The 14,174-nt window shown below is 44.2% G+C and overlaps 1 protein-coding gene across 1 annotated transcript in view; it reads right to left on the bottom strand.

Moving 5' to 3' along the window:
• Positions 1–3,335: 3,335 nt before the first annotated feature.
• The window catches only part of LOC309347167 (uncharacterized protein), a 31,122-nt gene continuing 20,283 nt past the window's right edge, over positions 3,336–14,174 (bottom strand). Inside the window, exon 5 of the mRNA XM_081871507.1 lies at positions 3,336–4,832. Within this exon, the coding sequence (XP_081727633.1) occupies positions 3,471–4,832 (1,362 nt within the window). The 3' untranslated portion in view covers positions 3,336–3,470. The remainder of the gene's footprint in view (positions 4,833–14,174) is intronic.

Genomic DNA, 14,174 nt, shown 5'->3' with positions numbered 1-14,174 from the left:
GAAAGGGGGGCGGTCCTCTCGCTGGCGTGCGTCCCCAATGCCCTTCCTCCTTGTCCCAAGGGCGTCCTTCCAGCCTAACCCCCATCGTGAGTGCCCTCTCCACAACGTCTTTGGTGGTCTGGGGTCTCTTCCCCCCTTGCAATTTCGTCTTTTACAGCTCCATTCAGCCCTTCCCAGAAAAGGTCTCTGACTGCAGCTGAATCTTTTTCCCATCCCAGCGCATTCACCAATCCAAAGAAGCGGGAATGATACTCCCTCACCGTGGCTCTCCCTTGTTTCAGCCCATGTATCTGTTTTCTGGCGATATCAATGTCTATTGTTGATAAAAAAACACGAATCCATGGCTTTAATGAAGGCATCCGCACTTCGGAGCGCCGGATCCTTATCTCTCCACAGATTGCGCAGCCACGCTTTAGCTTCTCCATGCAAATGAGATAATATAAATCCCACCCTCTCCTGCTCATCTCTAAAGTCTTTATCCAGCAATTGCAGCGCAAACAGCACGTCTGCTCAGAAGTTAGGGTACTGCTGCAAATTCCCATCGAAATGAGACACAAGGCTGCCCCCCCTCTTCCCCAGCCCAATCCCCTCTGGCTTTGGGGGGGGGGGCCTGCTTTGTAAGCACTTCCAACCTGGCTTGTAGATCCTTGCAGGCAGCAGCTGCTTCGTCTTCCCTCCTCCTAGATGCGAGTATCTCCTCGTTGAGTCGCGTCACTGCATTTTGCAGGGCTGCCATTTGCTGTTCGGTAGTCATCTTGCCTTGCTTTTGTGAGCTCGTTAAGCACCAATCTTCGCCCCTCGCTGCGAGGTTCTTGGTGAAAGATGGTGAGGGGACTTACTGTCAGGTCTGCCTCTAGATCCCAGCTCACAGAGGACCAACGCCCGGTGGATATAATATACAAAGTCTTTATTGAAGTTTAGTTTCCATTTCAAAGCTCTGGGCGCGCAGACCCACGTCTCGACGCTAGACCGGCTAAGTCCCCTCTGACTCACTGCTCCTCCCACACCAGTTTAAGATCCTCGCCCGGCTCCACCTCCTACGCTGTTCTTTCCTTCGCTGGGTCCTTCTGCCCTCTGGGGTCTCCTCCTTCCTGGACTCCTCTGACGCTGACCCCCCTTGGTCTTCCCCTTCCTTCCGGCGGGCTTTAGGACCTGGCTCCCTACCCGGGCTCCCTGCTGTGCCGCTCGCCTGTACATTTGAACTTGGCGCGCGCGCCCAGCCGGTAACCTTCCTCCTGACCGTTTCCCCGCTTCCTGATGTGGGCGTGACCAAACCTGACTCCTCTCCTCCCGCTGGTGGTGAGAGCACTGGTCCCGATTCCTGGGACTCCCCCTCCCCACTGCGCTCTGGTGGGGAAGCTGGTCCTGATTTCCAACTGCTGCTCAGGGACTCTCCGCTGGCCCCTTCCTCCTGGGGCTTCCCCCCTGGAACCCCCCTCGCCCTGGCCATCGGCGCTCCCTTCTGTGAGTCCTCCGATTCGCTGGAGAGGCTTGTGGAATAACTCTTTCCACTGTCACTGCCTGCTCCCCCCCTCGTACTCCTCCTCCTCACTCTCCATTTGCTCCCCCTCCTGTGTCTCTCCTTCTGAACCCCTGACAGGGCATATGCACTATCCGTGTATAAGATGCCCCCAGATTTTTGACCTTCTTTTAAAGTAAAAAAATCAAAACACTAGTCTTATACACGGAAAAGTACGGTATATAGGTTGTGACATTGACCACATGGTATTAAAAAGACTGGCAATTGGTGCTGATAGAAAAATTAACTACTGAACTAAAAATATCAAGGGGAATGAAACAAAAAAAGCCACATGTTGGTTGGATTGGTATATCTTTATTAAGTATAGCTTAAAATAGAATGTGGGACATCCTCCACATTTTTTCCTTTTCGGTTCTTGTAGTTTTTTGGTTTCACACATTAGTGTTATAGTTTCCGCACTCCAAATGGCAATAAATTTCAGGGACGGTGCTTTTCTGGGTTCAGCTCCAACAGGAAGGATAAATCACTGGAGACTGATGACAGTTGGTAATATTTGGATATATTTACAAAAATACAAGTTGGGCATAGGTGAAAGCAAACAGCATAATATTCCAGCCCACAGCAAATCAACTGCCTCACATCAAATCAAGTATTCCCAAGATATATTCCCCCTGCTTTTGCTCACTCTCGTTTCCATCCTTAAACATATAGCCCTGAATATATTTGAATGGATTATAGAATTATAGGTTTACTTGAGAAGAAGTTTGGTTCATACCTCACCATTTCCCACCAGTCCGATATAAAGTAGCATCTTGAGCCAGGATTCTGTTTTACCCAGTCCTTAGTATATTTAACATGTTTTTAGCTGTTAACAATGTTTTAAATATTTTTATTTTTATAGTTTTGCAGCTTTGTTGTTTGTCAACCTAGGGCCTTTGGGAGGAATGGAGGGATAGAAATTTAATGAATAATTGGAATAAATAGAAACACAAATATGAGCTAACCTTTGCAAGGAGGAACCAAGACAATAAAGAAATGCTTTGAACTCTGAAATACTATTGTTATTATTAAAGAATGATACATAAGATACATTTTTATTGACACAAGAGTTTTTTATGTAAGCTACACTGAGGATTACCTGAAAAGTGTTAATAAAAACCTTAAATAAATTAATGAAAGATAATAATGCAGAGTAATAGCAACAATACAGTCTCAAGAAACAGATGGCAGCATAACAATATAAGATAAAATAAGTTAAATATTAAAGTAGACCAGATCTTTCCAAACTGTGTGTTGTGACATATCAGTGCGTTGGCCGCAGTGTGTAGGTGTGCCGTGTGAACGCTCCCCACATTCCTTCTGGGGCTGGAAAGGGGTTAGTTTAATCTTTGGTTTGCTAGTAAAACAGAATTACTGTGTTGTGAAATGATGCATGTCTAAAAAGCGTGTCACCAAGCTGAAAAGTTTGGAAATCTCTGAAGTAGACTCCTGGGGGCCAGGAGTCCAAAAGCATCTAGAAGGCCACAGGTTCAAAGCCTAATGTTTTCAGAAATAGGTATCTAGGAAAGCAGACATCGTGTCCTAACTGGCAAACCAGGATTGTTCCAAAGTTGTTAAATGTTTCTACCAAATGGCAAACTAGTATTAGTTGAGGTTATGTTTGCGGTTCACGGATATTGGTGGTTTTGAGGTAATTTAGTGTTTTGTTCCTGTACTCTCTTGAGTACAGGAAGCCCACAACTTACGCACATTTAATTTATGTATATTCAGCTTTACAGTCTGGCAAAAAATAAATTTAAAAAGCAGGTCGAAAGAGGGCAGGATTCTGGGGGGGAAATGGCTTTGGTCATCCCACGATATGTGATTTTGGCTTTATTTGTGAACTGTGGTAACCCCCTAGTAATTGTGGATTTACAGTAATTATAAGAGGCAAAGATCAAATCACTTAGCTCAGCCTAGTACCATCTAGATACAACTTCCATCGGTCTGTCTAGCACAGCTTAGGAGGACTGTCTTGGCTGCTAAGCATATGTGTTTTCAAACTGTTGGGATTTTGATTTCTTGTTGTGACACTCAATGGATGGTGACTTGTTCCTTCCTCTGCTGTTATGCTGTTCAGGCCCCGTAGCAACTCAAATGGCCTTTTCAAAGAGAAATCCAAACTGATCAGGAAATTTGCCAGATATCTGGCCCACTTTCCTGTGATATGGGACCTGGTGGCCAAGAAGTTTCTGAAAAGATCAGAATCTCCATCCAGTTCCAGAAGTCTTTTTATATCATTCTTAATCTTAGCCAGTGCTGGCTCATTGTCATTGTAAATCTCCAGTAATGTTTTGTCATCTCCCTCTTCTTCCCTCCATAGTCGGCTTCCGTCTTTTCTATCTGCTTCCTCCTTCTGGTTTTCCTCAAGCTTTCTTTGCTGTCTGGCATCTTCCTCACATTGCAAAATCCAGCTCAGGCGGCAAGGCCAGCAGTTGGAAAGAACAACCCAGTCTATCAGTTCTTCAATGCTGATTCTTTCCTCATATTTCCAGGGAGCCTCTGATTCCATCTTGGTGATGGACAAGATGGTCAGGACTGTGTTCACCACCCTCTTCAGCTGCGCAGAATTCCCTGGGATGTATTTGTTATTCATCAGGTGCTTACAGATAATTAACTTTTCGCTACAGCTGGGGTCTTCTAAGCCTACCACCGTGATCTTGATGTTGCTTTCCTCGCAAGAGCATGCAGCTGGATTCTCATAATCCACCTTCAGGATCTCATTGACCAGCCTTAATTTGTCCTTGGGAGTCATCCGCGGCAAGGAGAAGGGCAAGGACACAATTCGGTCTAAGTACAAGTAGCCGTTTGTATTTTTCTTTTCTTTCTGAATACAGTCCACAAGGATGCTTGGATCGGCAGCCAAGATGGAGATAAATGGGGCATCTTTGTTGGAAAGAAGTATGTTGATGGCATCCAGAACATCCACCACTTTGTCCTGTGTGCACCTGTCCAAATTGATGATCTTCAGGACCACCAGGATCTCTCGCTTCTCTATCCATCCCAGGAACTGGAGGAAATTAGCTATGGTTCCCACTAATTCTTTCACAAAATGCATGAAGCCCAGCTTGGCACTGAGGGTGTTTCTGTCAATTTCTGTCTGAAGCTTCTTTTTCAGTGTGAAGTAGAACTTGGTCATTACATGTATGAAAGGAGCGATAAACAGAATAGCCCCTACTAAAGCAGTGGATCCATAGCGCGAATCGAATTTACCTTTCTTTATCAACATGCTAGCTGCTGTTAAAAGAAGACTCAAACCTGTTATAACAGGAATGAAGAGCTTCCCCCATCCTTTAAAAACCCATTTCTTTCTCTTTGTTTTTTTCAGAGATTGCCCATCAAGGATCATAAAAGTTGTAAAAAGTGCTTTGTTCTTCCCTTCGATTCCGTCAAGCAGCGCTGTAAGAATGCCAGCCCAGATGTGGTCACATCCTACATACTCCCAGGCATCAAAATTGATGAAGATGTACCGCGTACCTTTGAGTTCTTCAGAACCGGAAGCAGGGTAACAAAAAATCATATGCCAAATGAGTGAAAGGAGGGAATACTTTCCCCCACTTTTCTCCCCCTCTGTGGGCATGTGGCCTGTAAAAGAAAGCAGAAGCACAGCATTTGTACCAATCTGTACTCATCATCACAGGTGAGATGAGTCTGCTGCAGTCCATAGCTGGGGGGGGGGGGTCGGTCATTTTCTGGTCATCACTTAGGAACATAGGAAACTACCTTATACTGAATCAGACCATTGGTCTATATAGTAGTAGTAGTAGTAGTAGTAATAATAATAATAATAATAATAATAATAATAATAATAATAATTTATTTGTACCCCACCCATCTGGCTGGGTTTCCCCAGCCACTCTGGGCAGCTTCCAACGAAGATTAAAAAGACATTAAAATGTCACACACTAAAAGCTTCACTGAACAGGGCTGCCTTCAGATGTCTTCTAAATGTCAGGTAGTTGTTTATCTCTTTGACATCTGGTGGGAGGGCGTTCCACAGGGCGGACGCCACTACCAAGAAAACCCTCTGCCTGGTTCCCTGTAGCTTTGCTTCTCGCAGGGAGGGAACCACCAGAAGGCCCTCGGCGCTGGACCTCAGCGTCCGGGAAGAACAATGGAGGTGGAGACACTCCTTCAGATATACTAGGCCGAGGCCTTTTAGGGCTTTAAAGCTCAACACCAACACTTTGAATTGTGCTCGGAAACGTACTGGGAGCCAGTGTAGGTCTTTCAAGACCGGTGTTATGTGGTCTCGGCGGCCGCCCCCAGTCACCAGTCTGGCTGCCACATTCTGGATATATAGCTCCATATCTACCTGCACTGACAGTCATTAGCTCCCCAGTGGTTTTCTGGCAGAGGATATTCCCAGCCCTAACTGGAGATGCTGGGGATTGAACCTTAATAACAGAAATCTACCGGCTCACAAGCTGGTTTGGAACAGGAGACCACTTCCTCTTTAATCTGTTCTTTTATTTGGTCTGTATCTAGACTATGTGCTTTAGCAGGGCATCACCAAATTCCAGATACCAGTTTGGTGTGAGTATGGAGAAACAGCAATGTAAAAGAATGTGGAGTTAGTAGTTAGTTTGTTGGACTGGGACCTGTGAGAAGAAAGTGCAATTCATAGGTCAGCCATGAAGCTCACTGGGCCAATCACTGCCTCTCAGCCCAACCCATCTCACAGGTTTGTTGTGATACAAGGCAGCTCCGTGGAGGAAAAATAGGGTATACACATTATTATAAACAAATTACTAGACGTATACCTTAAAAATAATAATTGTGTGTTGAGTACTTAATCTGGCGTTCTCCTGGCCCTTAGCCACTGAGCTTCCCTGATGCAGGATTTATTTGCAAGAAAGATCCCATGCCTTGCCAATTAACTTCACACCCCTTACCTTCTGCATCCCTTTCTGGGATATTTAAATACAGCTTTGATTATTCTTTTTCGAGTCAATGGTACTTACTTTCAATTTCATCTAGGAGCCTTCTTTTGCTTCTCCCCCATGGTGCGTAGAATCCCATTGTCACTGGTGGGTCAATATTTTGCAGAGACTTTGCCAAGGCTTTGCAGTAAACGGCTTCATGGGTTTCAACTGTACAATTATAACCCATTTTACAGGAAAAAAGAAAGTTAGTAGTTGCAGCAACAAAGGGAGTTTAAGTGGGCGCATCCTATGGCAACCATAGGCATGAAATAAAGAGTTCAAGGCAGGCTTGGGTGACAAGGGCTTTGCCCTTTAGCAACCTCAAATTGTGGTACCCACATGAACAACCAGGATCTGAAAAGGATGCTGCAAAAGCACAGGGTCAAACAATGTGGGCAGGAGGCAATCTCACCTCATACAACGCCTGCCCATCCAATGCACTGAAGTACAGTGACTGAGACTGAACTACATTCATAGAATCATAGAATCATAGAGTTGGAAAAGACCACAAGGGCCATTGAGTCCAACCCCCTGCCAAGCATTCAGTGAGCAGTTTTGTACACCCTCTGACTGACCCAAAGGACCATGCTGTAGACCAGTGGTGTCCAAACTTTTTTCAAAGAGGGCCAGATTTGATGAAGTGAAGGGCCGTGGGGGCTGACCAAAGGGCCAGCCCAAGTTGTTGAGCTTTTCTTAGGATTGAAAAATTTGGTTGGAGTTGTTGAGGTTTTTAAATAAGGAAATAAACTGACTGGCGGGCCAGATTAGGCCCCCGAAATGGACTTTGGACATGTCTGCTGTAGACACCAATAAACACTGTGAGATGCATGTCAGGTGGAACTATAACCAATGTGGGCCCTTAGATGGCCTAACATAGGGCTGGAAAGCTCCAAATGCCAAGTCTGCCATATATCCTCGCTACCGAAACCCAAATTGCTAGCAGCAGATTCAGTGCAAAAAAGAAACTTTACCAAACCAGGACACATCCATCTCCAGCCACGTGAAGCCATGATTTGTAATAGCCCCTAACTGCTATTTAATGAGGAATTGCCCATCATGGTGACCAAACAGTGGACTGGCAGAAGGCTGACTTAATGACACATTTAACCATGAAAGCACCTGGGCTGCGGCAGTAAACCATGACATTTCTGCTATCAGTGGAAGAGAAGCAAACTCAACAAAGGTGATCAAAGAGGGCACCATTGACCACTTTTGCACAGACAGCATAAAGATTTGAAGATGCCAAGAGGGGAATGGAATGGGCAAATATGGCCCCCTGCTCAGTTCCACCCATTCTGCACCACAATGCAGTAGGACGATTTGTAGGCAACGGCACTCAGGAACCCATTCCTGGAGTGATCGGAAAGGGCCATCGCTGCCAGAGCCTTCTGGGTCTGGCAGCTGAGAGGGAAAACTGATGTACGTAATAATAATGACACACCTGGATGGTCCCTCATCAGTGCTTGGTGCTCTGGATCACTCATCTTTGTGGCTGGCAAACTTCAGCAGCTGTCAAAAAAATACATAGCATGAGTGTCTTTGATTGGGCACTGATTTGCTTGGAAGGCTGCTTTGAAGATAGTGTGGAAAGTGGTGGGCTGTACATGATAAATTCATGCTGGGCTGCTGACAAGTCCCACCATCCCTACACATCTCCCCAGTCATCTGCAGGCTCAGTTTAAGGGTGCTGGTTAAAGCCTGGATACTTGAATAACTATCTCTCCAGCATTTATGTGCGTGAGTGACTGAGGGTGGTTGCAGGATAGGTAAAGGGACCCCTGACCATTAGGTCCAGTCGTGGCCGACTCTGGGGTTGTGGCGCTCATCTCGCTTTATTAGCCAAGGGAGCCGGCATACAGCTTCCAGGTCATGTGGCCAGCATGACTAAGCCGCTTCTGGCGAACCAGAGCAGTGCACAGAAGCGCCATTTACTTTCCCGCCAGAGTGGTACCTATTTATCTACTTGCACTTTGACATGCTTTCGAAGTGCTGGGTTGGCAGGAGCAGGGACCGAACAACGGGAGCTCACCCCGTCGTGGGGATTCGAACCGCCGGCCTTCGGATCGGCAAATCCTAGGCTCTGTGGTTTAACCCACAGCACCACCCGCGTCCCAGGTTGGAGGATAGATGGCAGTTAATGGATTGAGGTTGAATCCTGACAAGACAGAAGTACTGTTTTGGGGGGATATGGGGTGGGTGGGTGTGAGGGACTCCCTGGTCCTGAATGAGGTAACTATGCCCCTGGAAGTCATTTTGGACTCACAGCTGTAAATGGAGGCACAGGTCAACTCTGGGTCCAGGGCAGCTGTCTACCAGCTCCATCTGGTACACCGGCTGAGAGCCTACCTGCCCGCAGACTGTCTCACTAGAGAGGTGAGTTATCTCCCGCTTGGACTACTTCAATGGGCTCTTCGTGGGGCTACCTTTGAAGATGACTCAGAAATTACAACTAATCCAGAATGCAGCAGCTAGACTGGTGACTGGGAACGGTCATGCTGGATAGAAGTCCTAGGCTATACTCTGAAGATACAGGAGACTACCACCTTGCTAAAGCTGAGCTGGACAATATAGGACTTCTCAGTGCACATGCTTAGGATGTGCTGCATTTCCTAAAGATGTGGAAGGTGAACCTAAAATTTACAGATTGTATCTTATTGAAAGAGAATTATATGAAAATGATGCATAGATGGTATATAACACCAGAGAAAGTGGTCAAAATGTATAAAAAGGGATCAAAAACTTGTTGGAAATGTAAAGGAAAAGGATGGGACATTCTATCATATGTGGTGGGAATGCAAAAAGATTAGAAATCATTGGGAAATGATATATAATGAATTGAAAAAAATGTTTAAAAAGACTTTTGTTAAGAAACCAGAAGCATTCCTTCTAGGAATTTTAGACCAAGATGTAAAAAAATAAAATTGGAAATTATTTATGTATGCAACAACAGCGGCAAGATTTTATTAGCGCAAACTTGGAAGACAGAAGAAATACCAACGAAAGAACAATGGCAAGGGAAACTTATGGAATATGCAGAACTGGCAAAACTAACAGAAAAATTACATGGAAAGGACAACAAAGACTTTAAAAGAGAATGGGGACCATTTATAACATATATGAAGAGGCAACATAAAGAAATGGACTCATTGGCAGGGTTTGAGTAAATAATCACAACTGTATACAACAAAAAATAAGACTATATGTATTGAGAATTTTGGGGGGAAACAATACGCAAGGTGAACAATATGGAAATACAGTGGTGCCCCGCAAGACGAACGCCTCGCAAGACGGAAAACCCGCTAGACGAAAGGGTTTTCCGTTTTGGAGGCGCTTCGCAAAACGAATTTCCCTATGGGGTTGCTTCGCAAGACGAAAAAATCTTGCGAGTTCCCGCGGGTTTTTTCCGCTCCCCCCCCTTTCCTAAGCCGCTAAGCCGCTTATCAGCTGTTCCGCTGATAAGCCGCCTCTCAGCTGATCGCTAAAAGCCGCTAGACCGCTAATAGCGCTAATCCGCTAAGCCGTCAATGGGCTTGCTTCGCAAGACGAAAAAACCGCTAGACGAAGAGAATCGCGGAACGGATTAATTTCGTCTTGCGAGGCACCACTGTAAAACAAAACAGGAGTATGAGACAAGTCCAGGGGAGGAGGGTTGAAATATGAAAAATTGTTAAAGATATATTGTTAGAAGAAGTATACATGGAAAATTCAATAAAAATTTATTTATCTCAGAATGTGCTGCATTTCCTGATCCTGAACATCTTATCTGGGTGCATAAATCATATCCAGATAAGAAAGTCAATCCCTGCCTCCCTTCTTTTTACTCATTAGAAACACTTACCTGGTAAATATCCAATGTGAGCGTGGACTGAACTTGCCTGGATTCTTCAGCTGAAATACATGCCACAGAATTAGTGGAGCAGCAGTAACCCCAGACACCAACTCTTGGCTCAGAATCTTGCAGAATATATACTAAATGGGATGTGGCTAATCATGACACAATATGAGCCATGGCTTTGCATCACAATGATGGGAAGTAAGTTTACGTGAACCCAGTTTGCTTGGTAATAAGTTAACAGAAAGTAAATCAATATCACACCATAAATCAATAGTTTAATTGTCATCACCATAGGTCTTAACGAAAGTCAGCATCGTACATGGATGAAAAAAATCACTTAGAATAGTTCAAGAACATTAGTAACATCCTGGTAAGATGTATCTATCCTTCAACCAAGTGAATTAAGCTACTTTTTCAATAATTACCCTGTTAGTTGTGGCAAGCAAAAGTGTACTGTTTTCTTTTTTTTTTTTTTGTGGCCGGTTCTGTATTCTTGTTCCCATTATCTTTTTTTTTTTTGTTTTTTTTTTTTGTTTCTTTATTTCTCCAATGGTAGACCAATGAGAAATTGACTCAGGTACTTAGATTTTGGTTACTTGAAAACAGAACAGAAAATGAGGGGTATGTTCAACCTCTTCAACCCTACAAATACAGCATCTCTGAGCAGATGAAACCTTCCACAACTGATGGCTGTAATGTGCTGTTTATGGGGCTACCTTTTGAAGAAGACTGTTTGGAAACTGCCGTCAGTACAGAATACAGCAGCTAAATTGCTGCTGACTGGCACCGTGCATTGAGAAACTGTTGATGATATTCCAAAAGACAAAACTATTTTTTTCTTATACGCGACATCTGCAGCAAGAATCCTGGTGGTAAGTACTGGAAAGGGAATCAGTTACCCACTAGGGGAGAATGGTTATGTAAGCTTTCAGAGTACTTAGAATTAGCCAAATTGACAGATATAATAAGACAAAAACCAAAAAGTGAAGTGAAAAAGGAACGGGAGTGTTTAAATGAATACCTTAAAAGTCAAGGTTCGAGGACAGAAATCTGGCTGAGTCTGGAATAACCTTGTGAAGTGAAAGGATAAGAGGGATTTATATCTAGATGCTAGGATAGAGATGATAAGGAAAACAGGAAGACACAATGAGAGGTAAAGGAGGTCTTGTGGGATTGGTGGAAGTCAATGTTTGTTTTTCCTTTTAGTGTTTATATTATTAACTTGTAAGATATGGATTTGGTTTTTTTGTATGTTGGTTTTTGTGTTTTGTGTATTGTTATTTTTTTGTGTTGTTGTGTGGAAAATACTAATAAAATTTAAATTATAAAAAAGAGAGAGAAACTGTTGCCCCCATGTTTAAGAACTTCATTGCCTTTTGTCCTGTTCCCATGTACAATTCAGAGCTGGTGTTTACCTTTAAGGCTTTAAGGCTTGGGAAGTGAGAACCTGGAGAAATGTCTTCGCACAAACCAAACTGTCCATCTTCCTCCAGGTGTCCTCGCCAACTGAGGGAAGGAGTTGACCACAACAAAGGACTTATCTGTTGTTGGTGGTGCCACCACCCCAGTTACTGAACCCTTTTTCGTGAAAAGCTCACCCATAGTGGCATCAAGAAGAGCTTTCAATATACAGTATACCTAAATGTTTGGACTCCTTTTGGTATCTGGTTTACACTGCTGCTATTATTATTACATTAACTTTTTTTTGTTAATGATGGACCTGTAACTGAACAAGAATTTCACTCTTCATTAGGAGATTCTCCATTCACTTGGATTCACTTGAAACAGGTGCATGATTTTCTTGCTCCTACCAAAAGGAACAAGGAATTCTCATTAAATCTTACAGCTAAAAAGCTGACGCTTACCTAATCAATTCTGCATTGCTTCTAAGGAAAAGACATATTTTGTTGACTTCATTGTGTGAATGATGTGAGTGAGTCAAATATCCCTAGAAATACTTGGTGCAAGAATCAAACTCTAAAGCAGAGAGAGAGAGAGAGAGAGAGAGAGAGAGAGAGAGAGAGAAGGAATATGAATCACCCAGCAGAATTGCTTAGAGCGGTAAACCATCTGCGGCAGACCCGTGTGGTATCATTGACAATGGACCAGTCAATATCCTGCTGTGACTCACTTTTAAGGACAAAATCACCCGAACCCATGCTGAACTTGATGCTGCAATTGTTTCAGGTTCATTGAAAGTCTCTGGAGCATCTACTGGGCATTGTTGGGAGTGATATAAATAGAAAGGAATGTAACCTTTTTTTTATAGGCAATAACAGCAGCAAGAATATTATTGGCTCAAAAATGGAAGCAAGAAGAATTACCGACGATTGAAGAATGGAGGATGAAGTTAACGGACTATGCAGACCTAGATAAATTAACAGGAAGGATTCGAAACCGGCGGGACCAGAAATTCACAGAAGACTGGAGTAAATTTACAGACTATTTGAAAAGTATTTGTGAAGACCAGACGACGTTTGTAGGTTTGCAAGAGGTTTTGTGAGGAGTATTATTGGAATTATTGCAAAAATGTATAAGAGGAAGGATGATTTGTTAAAAGATTTAAAGGCAATATAAAGTTAAGAAATGCATAAGAAGTGGTTAAAACGGTGGATCATCAGAGGTGCTGATGGAAGTCTAAAAAGATTGTATAAGTGATAAGTTTTGTGGTTTACTTTATAATTGATATGTGTGTGTGTGTGTGTGTGTGTGTGTGTATAGTCTCTGGAGCATCAGTGAATTATACCTTGTGGAATCCATTTCAGGTACTGCAACCCAAAGATATGGATAGGATACTTATGGTGGTGAAGGTCAGCAATGTGCCCTCTAGATCCCTGTCCATCATGGCTATAAAAACTAGTAGGAGGGGATTGATTGGATGGGTCCAGGCAGTGGTCAGTTCCTCACTACAGGAGAGAGTTCTGTCCAATGCTTTGAAACAAGCAGTGGTGTCCGTCCGTCCCCTTCCTAAAGGGATCCAGAGGTTTGGGAAAACGTCGGTCCGTTCTCTCTTCTTTCTTTCCTCGGCAAGGTGGTGGCTAGCCAGCTGCATCTCTTTCTGGAGGAAGGTGATTATCCGGATCCATTCCAGTTTGGTTTCAGACCCATTTCTGGCTTCAAAAGAGCCTTGGTCGGTCAAGATTAAGGGGAATGCAACCCTGTTGGTTCTTCTTGTTGACCATAGTGTTCTTCTGGAGCAACTCAGAGGTGTGGGCACTCTACAACTGTGCTTCTACTCCTACCTGCAGGGTCACTACTAGAAAATACTACTAGGATATTGTTGCTTGGCTCCATGATTTTGGGGCTACGGAGTCCTGCAAGAGTCCATTCTGTCTCCTGTGTTATTTAACATCTATATGAGAGTGTTGGGAGCTCTCGTCTGGGGTTTGGGAGGGTGATGTCATCGGTATGCTGAGGATACTCAGCACTATCCATTCCATCAGACTCAGGAGAGACCATGAAGGTGTTGGACAGGTGTCTGGATGCACTGAATGGGGGCCAGTAAATTTGATAAGGTGCAAGTGCTGTGGGTGGGTGGGTGGGTCACATGTCTGTGAATTCAGTATACATCCTGTTCTGAGAGGGATTGCACTTCCTTGAAGGACCAAGTTTGTAGTTGGGCAGTTTTCCTGGAGTCCAACTTCTCACTAGAGTCCCAAGTAGCTTCTGTGGCTAGGAATGCTGATGCCCAGCTAAGCCTGGCTATAGCCATTCCTGGCCTGGGAGAGTTTGGCCTCAGTTGTCCACACTGTAGTGGCCTCCTGCTTGGACTGCTTGGATGGGGGTCTCCACCCTCATCATTCAGCCCAGGCACTGAGGTCCAGCACTGAGGGCCTTCTGGAGGTTCCCTCGCTGCGAGAAGTGAGGTTACAGGGAACCAGGCAGAGGGCCTTCT

This window comes from Podarcis erhardii (genome assembly GCF_964252035.2).
Source record: "Podarcis erhardii genome assembly, chromosome: 7".
Classification (NCBI taxonomy): domain Eukaryota; kingdom Metazoa; phylum Chordata; class Lepidosauria; order Squamata; family Lacertidae; genus Podarcis; species Podarcis erhardii.
The sequence above is the reverse complement of the archived record's forward strand: the minus strand, read 5'-3'. Positions and strand labels throughout refer to the sequence as shown.